This window comes from Narcine bancroftii, chromosome 4 (genome assembly GCF_036971445.1).
Source record: "Narcine bancroftii isolate sNarBan1 chromosome 4, sNarBan1.hap1, whole genome shotgun sequence".
Taxonomy (NCBI): Eukaryota; Metazoa; Chordata; class Chondrichthyes; order Torpediniformes; family Narcinidae; genus Narcine; species Narcine bancroftii.
The window spans coordinates 41,190,385-41,212,123 of NC_091472.1; the positions used below are offsets into that span (position 1 = coordinate 41,190,385).

At 40.3% G+C, this 21,739-nt stretch overlaps 1 protein-coding gene across 2 annotated transcripts in view; it reads right to left on the reverse strand.

Annotated features, from left to right (window-relative positions):
* The window catches only part of plekhh2 (pleckstrin homology domain containing, family H (with MyTH4 domain) member 2), a 130,955-nt gene that overhangs the window by 21,493 nt on the left and 87,723 nt on the right, over nt 1-21,739 (reverse strand). For both annotated transcript variants that reach the window (XM_069931117.1, XM_069931118.1), the window contains 14 exons: nt 20,011-20,105; nt 18,571-18,721; nt 17,642-17,781; nt 16,911-17,021; nt 16,629-16,715; nt 16,061-16,219; nt 15,011-15,091; nt 14,257-14,436; nt 12,987-13,095; nt 9,327-9,439; nt 8,311-8,490; nt 3,393-3,490; nt 770-947; nt 2-157 (listed from right to left, as the gene is read on the reverse strand). In XM_069931117.1, the coding sequence (XP_069787218.1) occupies nt 2-157; nt 770-947; nt 3,393-3,490; nt 8,311-8,490; nt 9,327-9,439; nt 12,987-13,095; nt 14,257-14,436; nt 15,011-15,091; nt 16,061-16,219; nt 16,629-16,715; nt 16,911-17,021; nt 17,642-17,781; nt 18,571-18,721; nt 20,011-20,105 (1,838 nt within the window). The remainder of the gene's footprint in view (nt 1; nt 158-769; nt 948-3,392; nt 3,491-8,310; nt 8,491-9,326; nt 9,440-12,986; nt 13,096-14,256; nt 14,437-15,010; nt 15,092-16,060; nt 16,220-16,628; nt 16,716-16,910; nt 17,022-17,641; nt 17,782-18,570; nt 18,722-20,010; nt 20,106-21,739) is intronic.

Sequence of the window (21,739 nt, forward strand, 5' to 3'; positions counted from 1 at the left end):
CCTTTATGTTTCCCTGGAGACAATGCTCTTGATCATTTCCTGAAGGATCATCTGTGAAAAGGAAGAACCCTGACTGCACAGGTTTCCTGATGCCAGTTTCTTGGTTCAGTGTGGGCAGAAATTCCTCCACTGTGGTGGATGCATCAAATCCAACCACCTACACAACAGAGCACATTAGTGTTACAAGTAATGCAGGTTCTAATTACCTTTATAACAGAACACATTAGTTACAAGTAAGTTAAAAAGGAAAGTCTGCAGATGCTGTGATCGTTGAGCAAAAATGCAAAAGTGCTGGCAAAACTCAGCAGATCACGCGGTGTTGGTCGAAGGTTCCGAAAGACCTCGCAGAAGCAAAAATTTTCAATACAATTGTCAGTTACTATGCTCTCAATTAACTCCTGTTTTTTCCTGATAAATATTTATGATTGTGTTGTGAACATTCATTGTTGTAGATGCTGATGTGATCATTATCCGTTCCCGTGCATTGTGTTTGACTGCAACTTCAATGAATGAATAAGATTGTCCTTAATGCACAATTACTAACACATACATTAATTTGAATGATTTTACAGCTTATTATTCAGAAAAAATATTTTCAAATAACAACAATTTAACTTCTATTATAAAGTCAGCTACCAACATTCCTTATAGTAGGAAAGAATATTGCATTTATTTGTTCTGTCTTCAACAGGATGCACCAGAGCAAATTATATCCAATCAACAATGGTAATAATGCATTAGAAATGATGGAGCCAAGTAACATGCATACCTGGTACGTGCCATTCATGAAATGAACAGGAATGCTGAAAGGTAGTGAGTGGTGATATGGATTTCTCAAGAGTATTGACAGGATTTCCATTCTGGAAGGTTTTGATTCACGACTTCCATTTTTCTGAGTTCTCTCCAGTGACCGTTGGCAGTAAATGGCATACTTTCCTATTTCAGTCCTGCCGTACAACAAAATCAAACTTGAGACACATGAGACTGTAGATTCTGGAATGTGGAGGAACTTGAATTTTTTTTTGTGTTTGGGGGTTGTGAAGTAGAAGATCCACATTTCACTGACGAATACGAGCAAAAATTGCTGAATTGCAAGGAAGCCCCGATAATATTTGACATGGACTTTGCTGCTCAACTTCTGAAAGATTCGACTTCGATGCTTATCCGATCGAATGGAGGTCCTGAATTTATTCTGCCACGGTAACCCATTCCATTCTGCTGAACTATGCTGGGATTGATGTTGGGGGGGGGGGAAAATAATCTCTTAAAACCTGCACTAGTTTAAACTTTGGCATGGAATCTGCACTCTCAGACTTCCTTGGGTCCTGGGAAGAAAGTACTTCCTTTGCATTTGCGCAATGTTTTTACAGTGCCAGCGATTGGGACCATGGTTCGAATCCCATGGAGCATGTACGTTCTCCCCGTGTTGAGTGGGTTTTCCCTGGGGGCTCTGATTTCCTCTTACAGTTCAAAATTTTCTGGGGGTTTTAGGTCAACTGAGTGCTACTGGACCTGAAACTTTGATTGTTTCTCTTCCCACAGATGCAGCCTGGCTTGCTGAGTATTTCCAGCATTTTCAGTTTTGATTTTCGATTTTTAGACCCTGCAGTTTTTTGTTTTATTCAGACAAGATTGTTATTACAAACAACAGCATGTGCTGGAAGTCTGAAATAAAAGCAGAAAAAATGCAGGAAACAGTAAGGTTAGACATAATCTGTGGAAAGAGAAATATAATTAATGGGTAGAAGACCCATTATCAGAACCAGAGTGGGGGAGGGGGATGGGGGGTGGAGGGGAACATTAAGTTTTAAGTTGCAAAAATCACATTTAGCGTATTGTATGCAGTTCTTTGCCATACACTATAGGAAGGATGTGGAAGCTTTGGAGAGGATGAGAGAAAAGTTCACAAGGATGTTGCCTGGATTGGTGTGTATGATTACAAGGATAGATTGGAAAAACTTGGATTGCTTATCTCTGGAACATTGGAGGATGAGCGGCCACCTGTTAGAAGTGTGTAAAATTATGAGAGGCATGGGTAAGATGGACAGCCATTTTCTCAGGGATGAAATGTCAAATGCTAGAGGGGATACCTTTATGGAGAGAGGGAAAGTATAAAGGAGATTTGTGAAGCAAATTTTTTTTTGTTTCACATACAGTGGTCAGTACCTGGACTGTGTTCCCAGGGAAAGTGGAAGAAGTGGTTGAATTGAATGTGACAGCAATGTTTAAGAGGTATTCAGCCGGACACATGGATAGAATTGGGGGGAGGGGGAGGAAACAGAGGGATATGACCACATGCAGGATTAGTTTGGATCATTATGGTTGGCACAGACGTGGGAGGCTGAAGGGGCTCTTGTGCTAAACTGTCTGATGTTTGTGAGTTCTGATGAAAGGTCTTCAACACAGATGCTGAGTGCTTCCAGCCTTTTCTGTTTTATATCAGTTAGGACTGTGCAGGAATGAATGGTGAGATGTAAACCGTTGATGTTGGGTCCATGCCAGATAAGACCTGTGTTCATTTGCCACGTTCAGCTTTGTAACAGGTAAGATACAAGTCAGGATTGTTCACTCAGGAATATCTCAGATGGAAATTCCATTTCCTACCACTGTTATTTCCAAGTAAGTATGCTTAGCAGAGAAGTATAATTCCCTGCAGTAGGGCATCTTGCAGTTCTTGACTTACTCACTACAAATTTTCTTTGCATGCTGAGTTGCTAGCTTCATGACCTGATAGGAGGACATTGAGGAAAACAGGTAACTGAAGCAAACAGAGGATTTACTGAAGGTTTCAGACCAAATGATTATAAACTTAGTGTGAAGGTGGAGGCAGAATTATGTGTTAAGTCAATTGCAGAAAAGTGAAAGAGAGAGAGAGTAAAAGTAAATGCACATTTCAGAGTAATTATTGGTTTAAAATCCTAATGAATGAGAAGTTGAAGGAATAGGATGCAATAGGAATATGCAGGTCTAGACTGGAGCAATGGTCGTGTTGCACTCCCATCGGGAATCTGCTGTTATTTTTTATTTAAGTTTTAAATTTGATTTGTCTATAATGTCAATGTTAATACTAAAGTTAATACTCTGCACACATGACAATAAACAATTCCAATTTAATCACAGAAATAAAGCAGAATGTGGACTGAAGTGTGCAGACTTACGGTTTGTGTTATTAAGTATAACATCATTATGAGTACTTCATGCCTTACAATGAAGTTTAATGGAGGAACCTGTGTTCATAATGGAATGGAAATGCTATGTTTGGATTTTTGCATTTAACTATGCATTTTCTCTGCCTTGGTTGTTATACAGCTTGTGCATAAACACTGGTGAGCCCCATTTGTCTCACTACCATTCAGACAACAAGTTCTTGAATTTTTTTTTGAAGTACATACCTCGAATCTGCGTTCTGCTGTAAATGAAGTCTTAGCAACCAGAGAAAAGGATGATGAGGAAGAAAAAGGCCAATGCACAGAGCCAACAACTGCCATCCCTAAAAGGCACAAAGATTTATTCTAAACACTTGTGATGTGAAACTACTTCTCATATTATCATACACATCCTTAGCATTATATCATTATATCCCACAAATATCTGATCAGCAATGGGATAGGGGGTGGGGGGGAAGGGGAAGGAGAGATGGTGGGCAAGGAGATCCCAAAGACATAGCGTGGCAGATGAGTAAACTGAGGCAAATATAAATGTTTAAGCATTCGAGTTCAGTCGGCAGAATAGGCTAGAGGGAGGAAAGTCTGAATGACTAATTTGTGTTTATTTTAATGCAAGAGCTGACAGGTAAGGCAGGTGAACCCAGGGAATGGATAAGGACATGGGATAGGTACTCAGAGAGGATATTCTTGGGAGGGAATCATCTAATGAGGTTATATGGGTAGAACTTACAAATGAGAAAGGAGTGATCACTTTGATGGATTGTCATGTAGCCACACACCCAAAATTCAGTGGGAATAAGAGATGGAATTTTGCAGACAGATTGCCCATAACTATAAGGATAACAGGATGGGAGGATTTAAACTTCCACAAAATTGATTAAAATTGCCAAAGTGCTGAGGGCTTGGATGGAACGGGATTTGTGAAGCATGTCCAAAAAATGTTTTCTCAGCAATATGTAGGGCGGCCCTGCTAGAGATGGGGCAATGCTAAACCTCTCTTGGGAAATGAGGCAGGGGAAGTGATGTGTGTCAGTGGGAGGACCTGCGGCATTATTCTACTTGTTTTAAAATAGAAAGAGGAAAGAAAATTGGAGTGGTTCACTGGTTAAGGTCCTTGGGGCAAGGCCAATAATGGTGGAACTTGAAACAGTTGATTGGGAGAGGCTATTTGCAGGTAACAAGAGACTTATGAAAGTGAGTTACAGAGCCTGATTCCATTCCATCTAAACCTCTCATAATTTTGTATACATCCCATGAAATCTCCCCTTATTCTCTGATGCTCCAGAGAATAAAGTCCTAACCTGTTCAGCCTTTCCCTGGAACTCAGCTCTTCATGTCCCAGCAATTTTGCTTTGATTTTCTTCTATCAATCTTGGAGGTACACCAAATGTAGCCTCTCTCCAATGCCTTATATAACTTCAACATAATAACTCATCTCCCATACCCAATACTTTGATTTGTGAAGCTGAGCATGCCAAAAGCACTCTTTACAGCCCTCCCTGTGATGGCACGTTCAAGGAAGTATGTATCTACATTCCTACATCCCTCTGCTCTGTCATATTATGCAGTTCCCTAATGTTTACCGTGTATGTCCTACCCTGGTTAGCCCTCCCAAAGTGCAAGACCACACTCATACAGCCCATTTTTCTGGCTGGTCGAGATCCAACTGCAAGCTTTGAAAGCATTCCTCATTGTCTACTACAACCTGAATCTTAGTGTCATCTGCAAATATGCTGATCCAATTTATCACATTATTATCCTGATCATTGATGGAGGTGACAAGTAACAATGGCCCAATCATTTACTCCCAATCTCTGGTCACTCCTGCAAAGCCAATATCTCTCATCCTGAATACTGAGCAACTGAATCTTCTTGACCAACCTCCAAAGACTTTACTAAATTTCATGTAAACAACATCCACTGCCATTCTTTTATCAACTTTCCTGGTAACCTTCCCAAAACGCTGGCCAGTTTGGATAGATATGAGTCAGAATTATTAACATGAAATTTACAGCAGCGTCACAGTGCTGTTTTCTAGGTGATCCAGAGCGGAGTGGACAGCCAGTAATATTAGAACATAAACCACCTTACAAATAAATAGAGTGCAAAATAAAAAAAAATGTCAAAGTATGGCCGTGTTTGTGGTTCAACGTTTATTCAGGAATCTGGTGGCTGTCCTTGTGCCGCTGACTGCTCGTCTTCGGGCTCCTGTACCTTTTTCTCGATGGTAGCAGAGTAAATGTTGCTTTCATCAAACACGACCTCTTGTCGATGTCCTCGATGGAGTGAAGACTGCTGCTGTGATGTCGCAGGCAGATTTTTTTTTGTTGTCCTGCACATTGGCGCCTCTGTACCAGACAGTGATGCAACTAGCCAGAATACACCTGTAGAAATTTGAAAGTCTTTGGCAACATGCCAAATCTCTTCAAACTCCTTACAAAGTATAGCCATTGGCAAGCCTTCTTCGAGATTGCATTGACACGGGGACTCCAGGACAGATCTTTGGAGATATTGACAACCCAGGAATTCGAAGATCTTGACCATCTCAACTGCTGAGCTCTCAATGAGAACTTGTTCTTGTTCTCCTGCAGTCTATGATTATCTCCTTGATTTTGCTAACGTTGAGTGCAAGGTTGTTGGTGTGACACCATTCAACGAGCTAACCTATCTCCCTTGTGCATGTTTCCTCATTGCCGTTTGTGATTCTGTTGACAGCCATGGTGTCACTGGCATACTTGTAGATAGCATTAGACATGTGCCTCGCCACACAGTCAAGGGTATATAGTGAGTAGGGCAGTGGGCTAAGCATGCATCTTTGAGGTGTGCCTGAGTTGATCGTCAGTGAGGAAGAGAAGTTTTTAATTCATCTTCCAATGAGAATTGCAGTGGGTCCAGTCCTTGGCTTCAGTATCATACACAAACCCATGTTGACTATCTTTAATCAGTCCCTGCCTATCTAAGTACTTATATCCTGCTTCTTAGAATAACTTTCAGTAACTTACCTATAATTTCCAGGACCACTCTTAGAGCCTTTCTTAAACAAGTGAATAACATTAACTATCCTTCAATCCTTCGGCACCATACTCATGGCAAAGAACATTTTAAGTACCTCTGCTAGGGTCCCAGCAATTTTTTTCATGAGCCTCCTCCCTCATGGCCCAAGGGAATATCTTTTAAATTTAAATTTAGACATACAGCATGGTAACAGGCCCTTTCAGCCCATGCCGCCCAATTAGACCCATCTAACCCACAACCCCTGGTATGTTTTGACCAGTGGGCGGAAACCAGAGCCCCTGGGGAAAACCCACACAGACACGGGGAGAAATTTACAAACTTCTTACAGACAGCGGTCCTGATCACTGGTGCTGTAAGAGCGTAGTGCTGACTGCTATGTTCATTGTGCCACTCTTGCCAGACCCTGGAGATTTTTTCCATCCTTATCTATCTCAAGAAAGCAAAGTGATATCATGTGTAAAGGGACCATTACCTCAAAACACTTTTGCAGAACTTTACAAAAGAATTCATTTAAGATCTCCCTCATCTCTCTTTTGGCTCCATGAATAGATGACCACTCTGATCATCAAGAGGATCAATTTCTTTCCTGCCTATCCATTTTCTCTTCGTATATATTTGCAGAAGCTCTCAGGATTTTCCTTCACCTTGTATGCCAGAGCCGCCTCATTTGCTTTTCTTTTAGCCCTCCTAATTTTCTTCTTGCATTTCTTATATTCCTCAAGCATTTCATTTCTGCCTATTCCTGTAATGCAACCCATTTTACTTCGCCAGTGCCTTAATATCTCTTGAAAACCAAGGTTCCTTATACCTGTTGGTTTTGTCTTTAATTCTGAAAGGAGTATACAAACTATGAAATCTCTGGCAACATCACTTTTGAAGGCCTCCACTTACCAAGCACATCTTTGGCAGAAAACAACCTGTCTCAATCCACACTTGCCAGATCCTTTCTGATACCATCAAATTTGGCCTTTCTCCAATTTAGAATCTAAACCCGAGGACCAGACCTATCCCTCGCCATAAAAATTATATTAACAATTTGGATGAGAATGTAGTTACATGGCTGGTAATTTTGCAGATGATACCAAAATTGATGGTATATTGACAGTGAAGGAGGTTTTATGAGATTACTCCAGGGTTGAAATTAACTAGGAATGTGGGACAAGGAATGGTAGATAGAGTTTAATTCAGAAAGAATGGTGCACTGTACTTTCATTGATCAAATCATGGCATGATCTGCACCATGAAGGCAAGGCCCTCGAGAAGGTTGCAGAACAGAGAGCTTTAGGGATACAAGCATATAGATTCCTGAAACTGCTGACACAGGCAGTCAGGATGGTGAAGGTGTCAATTTGGAATTACAGAGCATACAACAGTTGGGATGTTATGTTGCAACATTGGTGAACTACACACAATATTTTATGCAGTTCTGGTTGCCAACCTTTAGGAGGGATACGATTTAGCTGGAAAGGGTGCAGAAAAGATTTACAAGGACAGTATTAGGACTGGAGAGTTTGGGTTATTGGGAGACACTGGATCATTTGGAGGTTTTGTCCCTGGAAGGCTGAGGGACAAAATAATGAGAGACACAAATAAGGTTAATGGTTATAATCTTTTTTCCTGGGGCAGGGAAGTCTAAAGTTAGAAGGCATCGATTTTAAAGTGAGAGGGGAATTATTTATAAGAGACCCAAGAGGCAATTTTTTTTCCACACAGAGTGGTGGGTAAGTGGAACCAGCTGCCTGAGGAAATGATAGATATGGCTACAAATGTGATGTTTGAAAGGCATTTGGACAGGTAAATGGATAAGTAAGGGATATATGCCAAACACAATAAATGGAACAAATTCAGGTGGGCAACTTGGCCAGCATGGATGAGTTGGGCCAAAGGGCCTGTTTCTATACTTAAAGCTGACTCTACAACTGAAGTTTCAGGTCCTATTACAATATTCACAGAGCCAAAATCCAATATATGTAGTTGGTTCACAAGAATTGAAATGAGTGAAGGGAGAGTACATAGATTTCATGAGAAAAGAAGTTCTGAAGCAGACAGGTACTTAGACTTAATTCTGTTCATTTAAATGACATCTCACAAAACAATTCACAGCTTTCCTGAAAATTTTTCATTGTACCTGCAGAGTTCCAATCTGGTACTGGGATTGTAGCCTTCTTGTTTGCTTGATTAATTGGCAGTAGATCTCATTCTGAAGCTCTTTATGTGTGAGACACACTTGCAAAGCACTCTGAGCCAGTGAGACATGATAGTCAATGGCAGGGGCATCAATCGCAACATTGATGAATAACTGAGAAGTCTGGAGATGAAAACAAGTATTCTGTTTCATTACTAACATAGATAACAGGCTATCTTGCCACATTTCCCTGTTGGACTTGGTTAAAAGCATAGAAGTAACTAAAACCTGGGATGAAATTTTCTGACAAGCTAGAAGTGATTAAATATCAGGAAGATGGTTCTCACAATGGGGGCTTGTAACAAAAGAACCATTGAACAATTGGTTTCAGAGGAAACTTTGCACAGGAACCCCCATCACATTGGAAATAGGACCCCAAGACAGGAAATGCAGACCATCAGAAGCAGCTGAGATTCTGTTAACACTTAAACCACAAGCGAATATCTGCCCAATAATTGATCTGGAAAGACAAGGGTGTGTTTGTTATTAAGAACTGTGAAGTTCTAATGGGCTTTTAAGAAAATATTGGATAAAAAAGGGTCATTTAAAATAGTTTTTACATCTTTCTCTCTCCAAATGAATAGTGTTAATTTAATATTTTTGAATATTTTTAGTGAGCAAATTTTGAAAATGTTACCTGGCACATGTGCTGGATCATTTAAAAAAAGACAACAACCACCCCCTCCCCCCCCCCCCACCTTGCCATAGATTCCAAAATAGTGATAATTTTAATTTGTGTCTTCCACATAATGCAATAACTTCTTTATCAATAGTGAGGCAAGATGATAATTTTATAGAACAATGGAGGTGTGTGGACCATAGTGACATTTAAACTCTGGTGTTCAAACTTGAATTTTTCCTCTCGTGAAGTTGCTGTGGCCCGTTGGGTTAAATAGCACCGAGCTCCATTCGGAACGGAATTCAAGGCCTATTATTGTTCATCAGACATTGAAGGTTACCTTGAACAGTTTGAGTGCTTCAGTCTGCAGAGCTGCAGATGGCAGTGTGGTAAGGGGTGAGGTTATCCCATCTTTACAGTAGCACAGAGTAGGGTGCATCCAGAGCTGGGAGCCTCAAAAGAAGAATTAAAATACAAATAAATTGACCTTGAAATTGAATATATGCATGTGAAAAATAAGCAGTGCAGCTAAGTTTGAATGTTAAAATTCTAAATCATTGCTCATAATAACAATTGGCAACATATGAATTTAGTTGTACACATGTGGACAAAAACCTTGTCCCTCTTAATGGGAAATTGAGAATACAGTACTTGAGCCAGATGTTTGCATACAGAACCATATACCTCGTTAGTGAAGAATCGCTGGCAAGGATTACATTTTTGATTATGGTTAGGATTAGTTTAAAGTAACCAAGTAGCCTCTGAGGCAGGGGTCTCAAACTCAATTTACCCGGGGGCCGCTGGAGGTAGAGTCTGGGTGAGGCTGGGCCGCAACAAGAAAAGCTCTTACAAAAACTTTCCAATGTTATCAAACGTCTTTATTTTTATTTTTTAACACAAAATAAGATGAAAAAATAAATTAATTAACAATTCATAAGAAAAAAAATAAAATCAATCAGTAATAAATAAATAAAATGAAAATAATAATTATACAGCAGATATAGAAGACTGAAGAAACCACATAGTTGCTGACTGGAGAAATGTAATTATTATTATTCAGATTCAAATGTCTGTATTAACAGTTCTTTAACCTTTAACTTTCTGAACATGAATGGAACATTGAACATAAACTGTTATGAACATGTCTTCTTCTGCCTACTTCTTACTGCGAGAGATCTGGCAGTGCTCCCTCTCACATAGCCGAGCCACAACTTCCGGGTTCAGACTGGACGCCGAAGCTCGTGGAGCGGGAGCGGCCGCGGAAATTGCGCATGTGCCGCGTGCATATAATAACAAATAGAAAATGCACACAAATATGCTTATATTCACAATAAGCCCAGGCGATGTCCCGCCCCCGAGAGCAATATACCCCACCGTGATTGGTAGGTTCGTTCAGCTCCGCACACAACACGGAAAAGTGCCAATCATATCAAACTCGCGGGCCGCACTAACATTAAACTTTCATATTAAGGCGGGGCCACAAACTATCATCCCGAGGGCCGCAGTTGGCCCGCAGGCCACAAGCTTGAGACCCCTGCTCTGAGGCCAATTCAGAGAGGAAAAAAAAGACAACATACCCATGTGGTGCTGAAGTCACCAAAGACAGTCTAGGAAATAGATATCAGAAATAAATGCCAGGCACTACCTTGAATTGTTTATCGTCAATGTGCTGAGATAGAGTGAATAATGTTGTTTTTCCTTTTTGCAGGTGGAACAGAAAGGTCACCTATTACTTAGAGGATGCAAATCAAGGTCACTAGAGGAGCAAAAGGATCTTGGATGAAGGATGAAGGTGTACACTACAGGAAATAATGAAAAGAAAATCTCTCTTTTCTCAAGAAATTAAAACCAAGGCATGACCTTGGAAAAATGATGAATGGTTCAGATGGAATGGATATAGAGCTAGTTCCTACTTGCAAATAATATAACGAGAAAATATAAGTTAGTCACGAGATATCCAAATAGAAATTCAACAAGAATGTGGTGATCAAAACAAATAATATTGAAAAGGGTAGGCTTTAGATTTGAAAGGTAGAAGGATGTTTATAGTAGAAGATCATGGTTCATGTTGGCAATGAACATGTTAGGCGAAATGGCCAGTGACTGAAGTTTATATCCTAAGCAATCTGAAGAAATAACCAAGGCCTGAATGGGGTCAATGAAATAATATTTAAATCTGATTTTGCTTTCAACTCACCTTTGAAATAGTAGAAAGGTATTGGTGCCTATAATTTTTATCATGGGTTTCTAAATCTGATCTTGGTGAGCATAGCTTTTCTGGGCACAATAGTGTTGAGCTGGGGTGATCTCTGAGCTGACTGTGAATAGATGAATGAAAATATGTTGAAGTGCCTGACCACTGCCACTCCAGCCTATCCTTGGAAAGGCAAATCTGGAAATCGAATTGGATCCCACTGCATTTCCACTATGTCAGTTGTTGAGTTGTGTGCAATTCCCAAGAGTGCCAAATTTAAGCAGTTGTATAAACAAGGTCGGGTCAGATACAGCAATGAGCTCTCTGAACCCTTCTCCATTAACAATGGCGTGAAGCAAGGCTGTGTTCTCGCACCAACCCTCTTTTCAATCTTCTTCAGCATGATGCTGAACCAAGCCATGAAAGACCCCAACAATGAAGACGCTGTTTACATCCGGTACCGCATGGATGGCAGTCTCTTCAATCTGAGGCGCCTGCAAGCTCACACCAAGACACAAGAGAAACTTGTCCGTGAACTACTCTTTGCAGACGATGCCGCTTTAGTTGCCCATTCAGAGCCAGCTCTTCAGCGCTTGACGTCCTGCTTTGCGGAAACTGCCAAAATGTTTGGCCTGGAAGTCAGCCTGAAGAAAACTGAGGTCCTCCATCAGCCAGCTCCCCACCATGACTACCAGCCCCCCCACATCTCCATCGGGCACACAAAACTCAAAACGGTCAACCAGTTTACCTATCTCGGCTGCACCATTTCATCAGATGCAAGGATCGACAATGAGATAGACAACAGACTCGCCAAGGCAAATAGCGCCTTTGGAAGACTACACAAAAGAGTCTGGAAAAACAACCAACTGAAAAACCTCACAAAGATAAGCGTATACAGAGCCGTTGTCATACCCACACTCCTGTTCGGCTCCGAATCATGGGTCCTCTACCGGCACCACCTACGGCTCCTAGAAAGCTTCCACCAGCGTTGTCTCCGCTCCATCCTCAACATCCATTGGAGCGCTTTCATCCCTAACGTCGAAGTACTCGAGATGGCAGAGGTCGACAGCATCGAGTCCACGCTACTGAAGATCCAGCTGCGCTGGATGGGTCACGTCTCCAGAATGGAGGACCATCGCCTTCCCAAGATCGTGTTATATGGCGAGCTCTCCACTGGCCACCGTGACAGAGGTGCACCAAAGAAAAGGTACAAGGACTGCCTAAAGAAATCTCTTGGTGCCTGCCACATTGACCACCGCCAGTGGGCTGATAACGCCTCAAACCGTGCATCTTGGCGCCTCACAGTTTGGCGGGCAGCAACCTCCTTTGAAGAAGACCGCAGAGCCCACCTCACTGACAAAAGGCAAAGGAGGAAAAACCCAACACCCAACCCCAACCAACCAATTTTCCCCTGCAACCACTGCAACCGTGTCTGCCTGTCCCGCATCGGACTTGTCAGCCACAAACGAGCCTGCAGCTGACGTGGACTTTTTACCCCCTCCATAAATCTTCGTCCGCGAAGCCAAGCCAAGCCAAAGAAAAGTCAAAGATGATACTACATGACACAGGGACTGGTCAGTCTCTTCCAGATTCTGGAGTACAGAATTTGATGACTAAGTGATTACTATGTAATTATTTTAGCACAAGAGAGGGTGGAAAAGAGTAGATGGTTTTGATTTCCTGAAATTCACCTTCTCACTGAGTCCTTTTCAACAACACTGGGTGATATCACTCAATTTGCTGAACACCAATGCTTAGGCATAATGTTTATAATTTAAATATCTGAAATAATTCAGTTAGACTTACAAGATTCTTCATCTGTATTCAACAGATTGCCAACCATTTGTTCAAATTCAGTTCCAACATTTATATCAGTGCAACCTGAAGCCACAATTAGTTGGTAAAACCAGGTGTCCTTTGAAAGAACAAATTACATTAAAGCAACAGTGTTTAACTCAAGTCCTAATGAAATTGATAATTAATTATGTGACTGGTTAACTACAATGCATTTTTATATCTAGGGTAATGGTTCTGCTTTAACCCTTAATCTTAAATGATGAAATTAAGTGAAAGACTGGACCTTCATATGTATAAGTATCTGCTTTGGCTGCACCTCAGTACAGAAATGAATAAAATTGCCTGGACTTGTCCGCTACAAAGCAGTCATCTTTCACCATCATTACACATAGAGACTAGCAGCAAGTTCTGGAGTAAACTCATGGATATATAAAAGAAAATGCTAATTATATTGTGAAGGATTCCTTCATCCCACAAAGGGTGCTTAGCTTATCTGTGTAATCAACAAACTGATGAAAATATATATAAATACTATAAAACTTTGATTCAGTTGCACTTGGAAAACTGTGTGCAATTCTGGTCATGAAGGAGTTCGAAAGGTGGTAGCAGCAAGCAGACACAAAACTCAAAAGACTGAACTGCAGGCTTTATTCTGCTATAAGTCTGTACACACCAGTTTCAGCTGCGGTGGCTCCCAAGTGACTGGTTCGGGAGGGGCCGGCTCAGGTCTATATTCGGGTCAGCTGATTGACAGCCGGCCAGGTGGAGTCAGACCTTAGGTCATCTTCTTGCAGGTACAGAGATCGCCCCCTGCAGTAGACTAGTGGTTATATCACCACAGTTACAGTAGAAGTTTACCAGAACACAGCCTGGTTTAGAGAGTATGAATAAAAACACTGAGATGGCAGACAAACTCAGCAGATTTCGCAGCGTTCATATGATGTAATGATACATATCCGGCATTTCAGGCCTGAACTTTTCTTCAAGGTTCTCTCGGTTTGATAGTAAAAGATTCCATGGGATTACATAATAAGGTGGTTCAACATTTATTAGTCAATGAACAAACAAAACTGTGTTCTCTTTTTCACACCCATTGTGGGACCTCATTATGCTCAGTCGCTGCTCTGTTTCCTTCATCACAACAGTCAATTAGCTGTAAATCTTTTGGGTCAATCTCATCGTCAAAGGGGTCCTCAAATCATTTCATGCATTAAAATGAAGGCTTCTGTTCACTAATACACATTCACTGTAGAGCTTTATTCAATAATTGCAAACATACCTTGTCATGTTTGGAGCTGATGAGGAGGTAGGTAGGGCCTTGATTTTTAGGATGAATAGCAATTGTGTAATGAGTAGATAGCAGGCTCTGACTGCTGGTCTCATAGTCTTCATCTGAGTCACATGATCTGTCCACTTCTTCAATTGTTGCTCCCACCAAATTAATTTGACCTAATGGAAACTTGAGAATAAGCAAAACATGGTATATGTTGTGAATATAGCCACTGATTTATGGTATCAATGTACAGTGCACAATCAGTCCATTAAATCTACCTGCAAAGTAATGGATATGACAAGAGTCTAAGTTCAAAAACCAGTGCATGTTGAATGAAAGGTCTATCTCCTTTAGCAGTATACTATGTGAGCTAAGTTTGGAGTGGGCATTGATCACAACACAAATTATCACCCAATTTACTGGTGCATGCTGACATAATTGTGCTTTATATTATCATTAGGTGGACATGTGTGTTTCATTGTTTGGCAATGTTTTTATCGGAATGGAAAGCAAAAACTACAAATGACCACTTAAATAAAATAAAACACATTAATCTATTTTTATGGTGGAAGGTACACTTCTCAAAAAATCCACCAATGGGCAAAATTAATGTGCACTTAATGTAAGCAGCTGAAAGAGGAATGGTAACATGACATATTCATGGACTCCAAAGTTAAACCCTTAGGAGGGTGAACAAAGAGCATCAGTTAAGAAAACTTGCCATTTGCAGAAGGTCAGGCCATTTCAAAAGTTGGTTTACCTTATTTTCCTGATTGCGAAAATAATAAAGAACATTTCCAACAAGGGCACACCAGACTCTCTTAGAGTAACCATGCTTCACCTGTAAGACACAAGTCAAAGTTCTGACAAGATGGATGCACACATACACACAAATGTAAACCTGAAAACAAGTGAGGTCATGCATTTTCAAAGCTAAATATGGCTAGTATATAGATGATGAATGGTAGAGCCCCGGGAAGTATAAAGGGAGAGAAAAAGGATCCCTTAAGGTGGATAAGGGTGAAGAAGGCGACCTAAAGGATACTCCTCACTTTTGGTGGAGCAGAGAATCCAAGACCATGGAGATTACATTACAACTGGATGAAATATTGGTTAGGCTAGAGGTGTATGCAGTTCTAGTCGTCATACTTTGCAAGTAGAGATTCTACTGCAGTGGTTGCAGAGGAGATTCACCAGGATGATAGTTGGTCGAGGATATCAACTCCAAAGAGGAATGGACAGACTAGGTTTGTTTTCTTTGGAGTTGAGAAGGCTGAGGAAGAAACTGATTAAGGTATGCACAATTCATGGATAGGGTAGGTAGTGAAAAATCACATCTTCTTGCTGATGTTTCTATAACTGGAGAGATGGTTTGGAGGTAAGAGGTCGGAGACTGAGAATAGATTTGAGGAAGAATTTTTTTTTCATCCCGGTCTGCTATTTGCAGCATTTTCCATTTTTATTTCCGATTTCTAGCCTCTGTAGTCATTTGATTTTTCACCATTGAGATGATTTTAAAAAAGGAACATTTTGTGTTCAGCAGGAGACTATGGCTTTCTTTGAATTAACTTGAAATTCAATGATTTCCAGTAACTTATTGTGAGATTAATTATTCATCTGTGCATTTACATTTAAAGCAATTTATACAAATTATAATATATAAACAAACATTCATTTCAAACTTCAGGATTAAAATATTGTTTGGAAACCGCAGAGTAAAATAGCAATAATTTAAATAAATCTTGATATGAGACTGTAAATTCCTATAATTTATCATGGTTAGCTAATAGCTAAATATTGAAATCAGTACCTTGGTTAGTAAACCTTCGATCGATGGTTTGATATCTGGCTGTGTGCAGAGAGGGTTAGCAGCCTGAATGCGCAAAACATTCTGTAAAACCCTAATCCATTCCTCAAGAATATTTGGAGAATCGGCAGTCAGGAAATAGATCTTTTTCTCTGTAATAAGCTTAGAAAAGAACAAACAATGTCAGGCACAAAGAACCTTTGGAGTTGGAACAATCATTGGACCATTAATCAGAGGGGTGGCACAGTTAGCATAAGGTGATGCTATTACAGCATCAGAGAGCCAGGTTCAAATCCGGTGCTGTCTGCAAAGAGTTTGTACATTCTCTCCGTGTTGGCTTTGGTTTCCTATGGTTCCTCCAACCCTCCTTAAATGTATAGGATTTGTGGGTTGATTTTTAGATTTGGACCGGGTACCGTGCTGTATCTCTAAATTTTAAAAAAATGGACACCAATTCAGAAAAGTTTGAAATAAAAATTCCAACCAGGAAGTGAATCTTGCAAAATCAATTACGGGTGGCCAAACAATGAAACAAGTTCGATATTTTAGAAATGAAAGGTAAAATACTAACCTGAATTGTTTGCTTTCCATCACACCTTACAATATGATTTGAGACATTGAGCTCAATTTGACCCTGTGGTTTATGGATGACATCACTCTGGATTCAGAGACAAGTATGAAATTATATTTCAGTAAGTGCCATAGAATCTCATTTACAAATACTAGGCTAATAATATTTTTAAAACTGTAATTTCAGAACTAAAGCAGGTTGAATTGAAAGAAGTTTTCTATTGCAGGCCTAATAGTAGTGTTTCTGTTGAGAGAACTGAAGAGTTAAGTTCATTGTACTTACTGGGGATTTGTAGTACAACAATTCACCACCTTTAAGGACAAACCATCGCCGTTTCCAGGTTTTTGCTTTTCCTCCCATTTTTAGCAAATATCCTGACTTTTCCAAAGGTTCCTGTCCAAGAAATTATTGTGCATTTTTATTGTAGTTATCTAAAAAAAATCCTTCGTTTGTTTCTCAGTTTCTATTTCAAATGAATTTATAACCAACCAAGTGGGACACGTGGTTCTGACCATATCATGGTTCTGTATGCTAAGAGAGAAGCTGAGACTTATTGATTGCAAGAGGTTATACTTTGTCTAACCTTTTGAACATTCAGTATTCACAGTGAATCTTGATCAAAACAGTGTTCTTCATGAACAGAAAGAGAATAAAAGTTGATCAAATATCCTTGTCTCATTTGCAATTGTTTGCTTATTGCTAATAAAGGAAAGTTGAAGAAGATATTGGGAGTTTCTGACTGAGCCACTGGCAAAAAAACCTTGTTGCAGTTCATTTGACCTGGCTAATGACAGTTTATCTTAATTCCTTCCAAGTGTAATGATCACAAAAAAATACTTTGAGTTAGGTTCGTTGCATAATTATCTGGAAGGTTGATTTCTCATATCCTCATCAGGAATATTAATCTGTTAGATTAATAAACTCAATTTTTGTGTTGGATGAATGGAAAAAATATTTTAATCTGAATTGTTTAGTATTACATCACGTGATTGGTGACCAGGTATAACACTTACATTTTTTCCACTGTCAATGGAATGGGAAGAGCATGTTTTTGGAAGCTTCTGTTCTGGCTCGGAACATTCTGTGTCTGCACAGTATGCATCAGGTGGGATAGCATAATCATTCTCCGAGGTCATAGATGACATAGACACTCCTGCACAAGACATGTGCACAATATATTATTCTTTGCACAAGTTTCATGCATTTTGAAAGTATATACATTAAACATAAAGATAATAAAGTCACAAGCTCAAGATGCAGGAATGTCTCTCACTTAACAGCTGCTTGTTTCTTGGGTAAGATTCCGCTATTGGATCTGGTTTGAAGCTTCACCTTTCCTTGTCTGGAAACTTTACCTCTAACTTCGTGGAGATTAAGCTAATTTTGCACTAATCAAGATCCCCCTTTTTGCTCCTGAATAAGCATGTTCTTATTTTCCAAAGCTGTTTTTGCTTGCATTGTTCCATAAATGAAAAGACTATCAAATCTTCCTTTCATTTAAGAGATTTCAATGAAGGCACATTTTGCTATAATGCACCAGTTAGAGGACAGGAAACAAAATTTTCTCAAGTTCCCTTCAACTTTAAATGATATTGTAACTCCATTACTGAACTTACTTTGAGCGCATCAACCTTCAATGAAGGACTACACTTTATTTTGAATCATAGTAAAGTTTTATAAAAGAGTAAAAAGATTTTGCTGGAGGAACTCCAAGAACTGTGTGTGCGTGGGGGGTGTGTGTGCATTGTGGATGTGCGTGCACGTAAATTTTGAGTCCCGACGCTTCATTGATAAATAAATATATTTGTTGTGGATTTTGGAATTGTTCTTGGACCAATGTACCTGATTAGTTCTATTTCTTGAATGTCTTACTGTTGTTTTTTCATAGTTATTTGGTTTCACTGCATCTCTTTATTTTGTAGAATTACAGAGGATACTGCACCTCGTTTCATGGCCCGTGGACTGCTAGGACTGCTGGTTTTGTGGGTGTCTGATCCAGTCAGCGAAGTCCTGGAGCTTCCTCTCGAGTTGTCACTTTCTTCTGGTTCAGAAGACTCATCGGAGAAAGGGCTGGTACTTATCTGAGTTGCTTTCTTAAAGTTTTGATATCAGGGTTAAAATGGTAACATAATATATGTAGCAGAATTTCATCATTCTTGGCAATGTAATCATTCAGCGCACAAGATGGTAGGCAGGGTAATTTAAATAGTGAAAGCAAATTTTACTCCAGTGGCTAAATCTTTTGGCAAATCAGGTGAAGGCACATTCTACAAGGGGGCATGAATCAAAAACTTCCAGCTTTTACAGGAGCACATGCAGAAAACACTCAGAAGGTCCCAGTAGAAATCTTTCCACAGAGGAGTTCTCTTCCATCCTCCTCCACCATTTACATTGGGGAGTTGGGATGGAGAGTGTTGAATAGAACAATAATAGATCATAATATTGAACTTTTGCATTGTAATTTGCTGGTTTTGGAATATATTTTTAATATATTCTCCAAGTGAATTATTTTTAAAGACAGGCATCTTACACTATAGCAACAGGCCTTTGACCCACATAGTTAAAAGTTGCAAATAATTCAGTCAATGAAATTCAGAGCAGATTTAATAACAGGCAAACCAGTAGAAAGAAAAAAGTCACTATACTGTAGGCACATTGAGTGGGTGCAGATCTTATTCAAGCTTCAAAAACAGGTGAAAATATATTCCAAGACCAGAAAAATCACAGTATTTCACTATTTAATTTCCCAATAATAAAGTTATGAACCATGCTTCAACAACAGGAAACAATGGGTGTTCCAAATGTCATTAGTGTAAAGGGGTTTAATGCCATAAATTCCTTTCTTCTCATTTATTGCCCAATTCATTAATACAATTAATTTATTGCCCTTTATCAATACAAAAGCCTTCCTATTTTAAGACAACTGTTCAGTTGTGTTTCTTCAAATCTTTGTCACATTCAACATTCTAAGTTGAATTGTGCTGGTCACTTTAGTTCTTACCTTATAATTTTCCATAAGCTTCCCTTTAGAGAACATGCGAACAACTTCTATAAGGATTCACTTAGCAAAAGGTAGCTACAAATAATTACAAAACTGCCACAATTGTATCAACCATTTTATTAAGTGCAACAGTTAAAATATCCAAGCTCAGACTGATTTGGAAAAAACGAGCGAGGTTTCTTCTTGCGATAATCCTTGGTGAAATAGTACTGCACGTTTAACTGACAAGGTTAATCAATTAACACACTAAACTGATGCATGGAAGGTGAATAGTTGGCAAATTTTCCAAAGTAAAAACAAAAATAGTTAATTTAGGAATAGTGACTGCAAACCTTAAAGCAGACAGCAACACATATCAAAATATTAAGGTGCACAACTCACCCCTTTTGAAACAGTGTAAACTGGAGTGGTCATGCTGTTATAAACCAAACTAGTGTAAGATTCCGATGTTGATTGTGAAGGCATGAAGCCAGTGCCTACAAAATAATATTTATTGTATAATTTGATTACTTTCAAAAGCAATATTAAAACTCTAAGTGCAAAACAAATCTACAACACATATCTAATTGAAAGTACAGGACCTTTTCCATCATTTCTTGAAAGAGGATTAGATCTGTTGTTTCTAACTATACTGTTCTGCACTGACCAGTTAGGATGTACAGGTACACAATCCTTTGGATTTTTCTGGATTCCAGGTGCCCCATATTTAAGACCATCCAAATTGTTCTGCCATATCCACCCCCTTCCAGTCAGGCTGGCGTCTCTCTCCCCCTCGCCCACCCGAATCATGCTGCCGTCTCTCCCCCGCCCACCTGAATTGCACTGCCGCCTCTCCCCCCACTCCCCCCCCACCTAATATAGTCGTGCTGCTCTCTCTCTCTCTCTCTCTCTCTCTCTCCCCCTCTCCCAACATCAGGAAAAAAAAAATGCTGGATTTTATATGTCCGGATAAAGGATTGTGTACCTGTATCAGATTTAATTCTGATCTCTGCTGATTTGTCAGATCTCACTTGAAGCAATTAGAACAAGAGATAATGCTGGGAGTTTATGTAAACCACGAAAAGCATTTCTTGTATATCCACATGGGGGCCAATAAAGAACATACAGATATTGAAAAGTTTTTTTCCCTCCAGAGAATGAGCGAGGTTCCTCCCGGCAAGTTAGCTTGGTTTAGATTACTCTCACCTCAGCAGGAAAAAGGACACATGGGTCTTCTAGGCTGTGTGAAAACTGCAGTAATTTCACTACACTGTGGTGGCACACATCTCTGTGAGCGAACCAGCCCCGCTTGTACCGCCACGCTGGTGGGGCAGCTGCAAGAAGATGGTGCCGTTGAGGCTTGCATATGCCTCGTGGCTTAGGCTACAGTTCGCTCCATGGGCAATGTGGTGACATCACCGCTGCGCAGGGCGGAACTCCCGTTGGCCTTAAAAGGGTGTGCGCAAAGTTAAAATAAATAGTTCAAAAGAAACCTCCAATGTCCAGTGGTGTGTTTCTGTGTGTGTAGCAGCCGCTACATTGGTGACTCCGCAGAGCCCAGACATTATCTAGTCTCCAAACATGGATTTGTCGGCGATCAGCGCAGTGAAACTCCCCCCGCTCCCCCCCCTTTGGACCCATCGACCTCCCACGTGGTTCGGGCAGGCGGATGCGCAGTTTCATCTCAGAGAGATCACCTCTGACTCCACAACGTTCTACCATGTGGTGAGCGCCCTTGATGAAGAAACTGTGGCCAGAGTGGACGACCTGATCCATGATCCTCCAGAGGAGGGCAAGTATGTTGCTCTCAAAGCCCTCCTCCTCAGCACCTTCTGTCTCTCCCACCGGCAGCACATGACCAGACTGATGCAACTTGATGGCCTGGGGGACAGAGCCCCATCTGTGCTGATGGACGAAATGCTCGCACTGGCAGAAGGCCACAAACAATGCCTGATATTTGAGCAAACCTTCATTGAACAAATCCCAGAAGACATTCAGCTCCTACTAATGGACGAGGACTTCTCAAACCCCCAGAAAGTTGCAGACCACGCTGACGTGCTGTGGCAAACCAAATGGGAGAATGAGGCCACCATGAATCAGGTCACCTGCCCTGGACCAAGCTGACCACAGC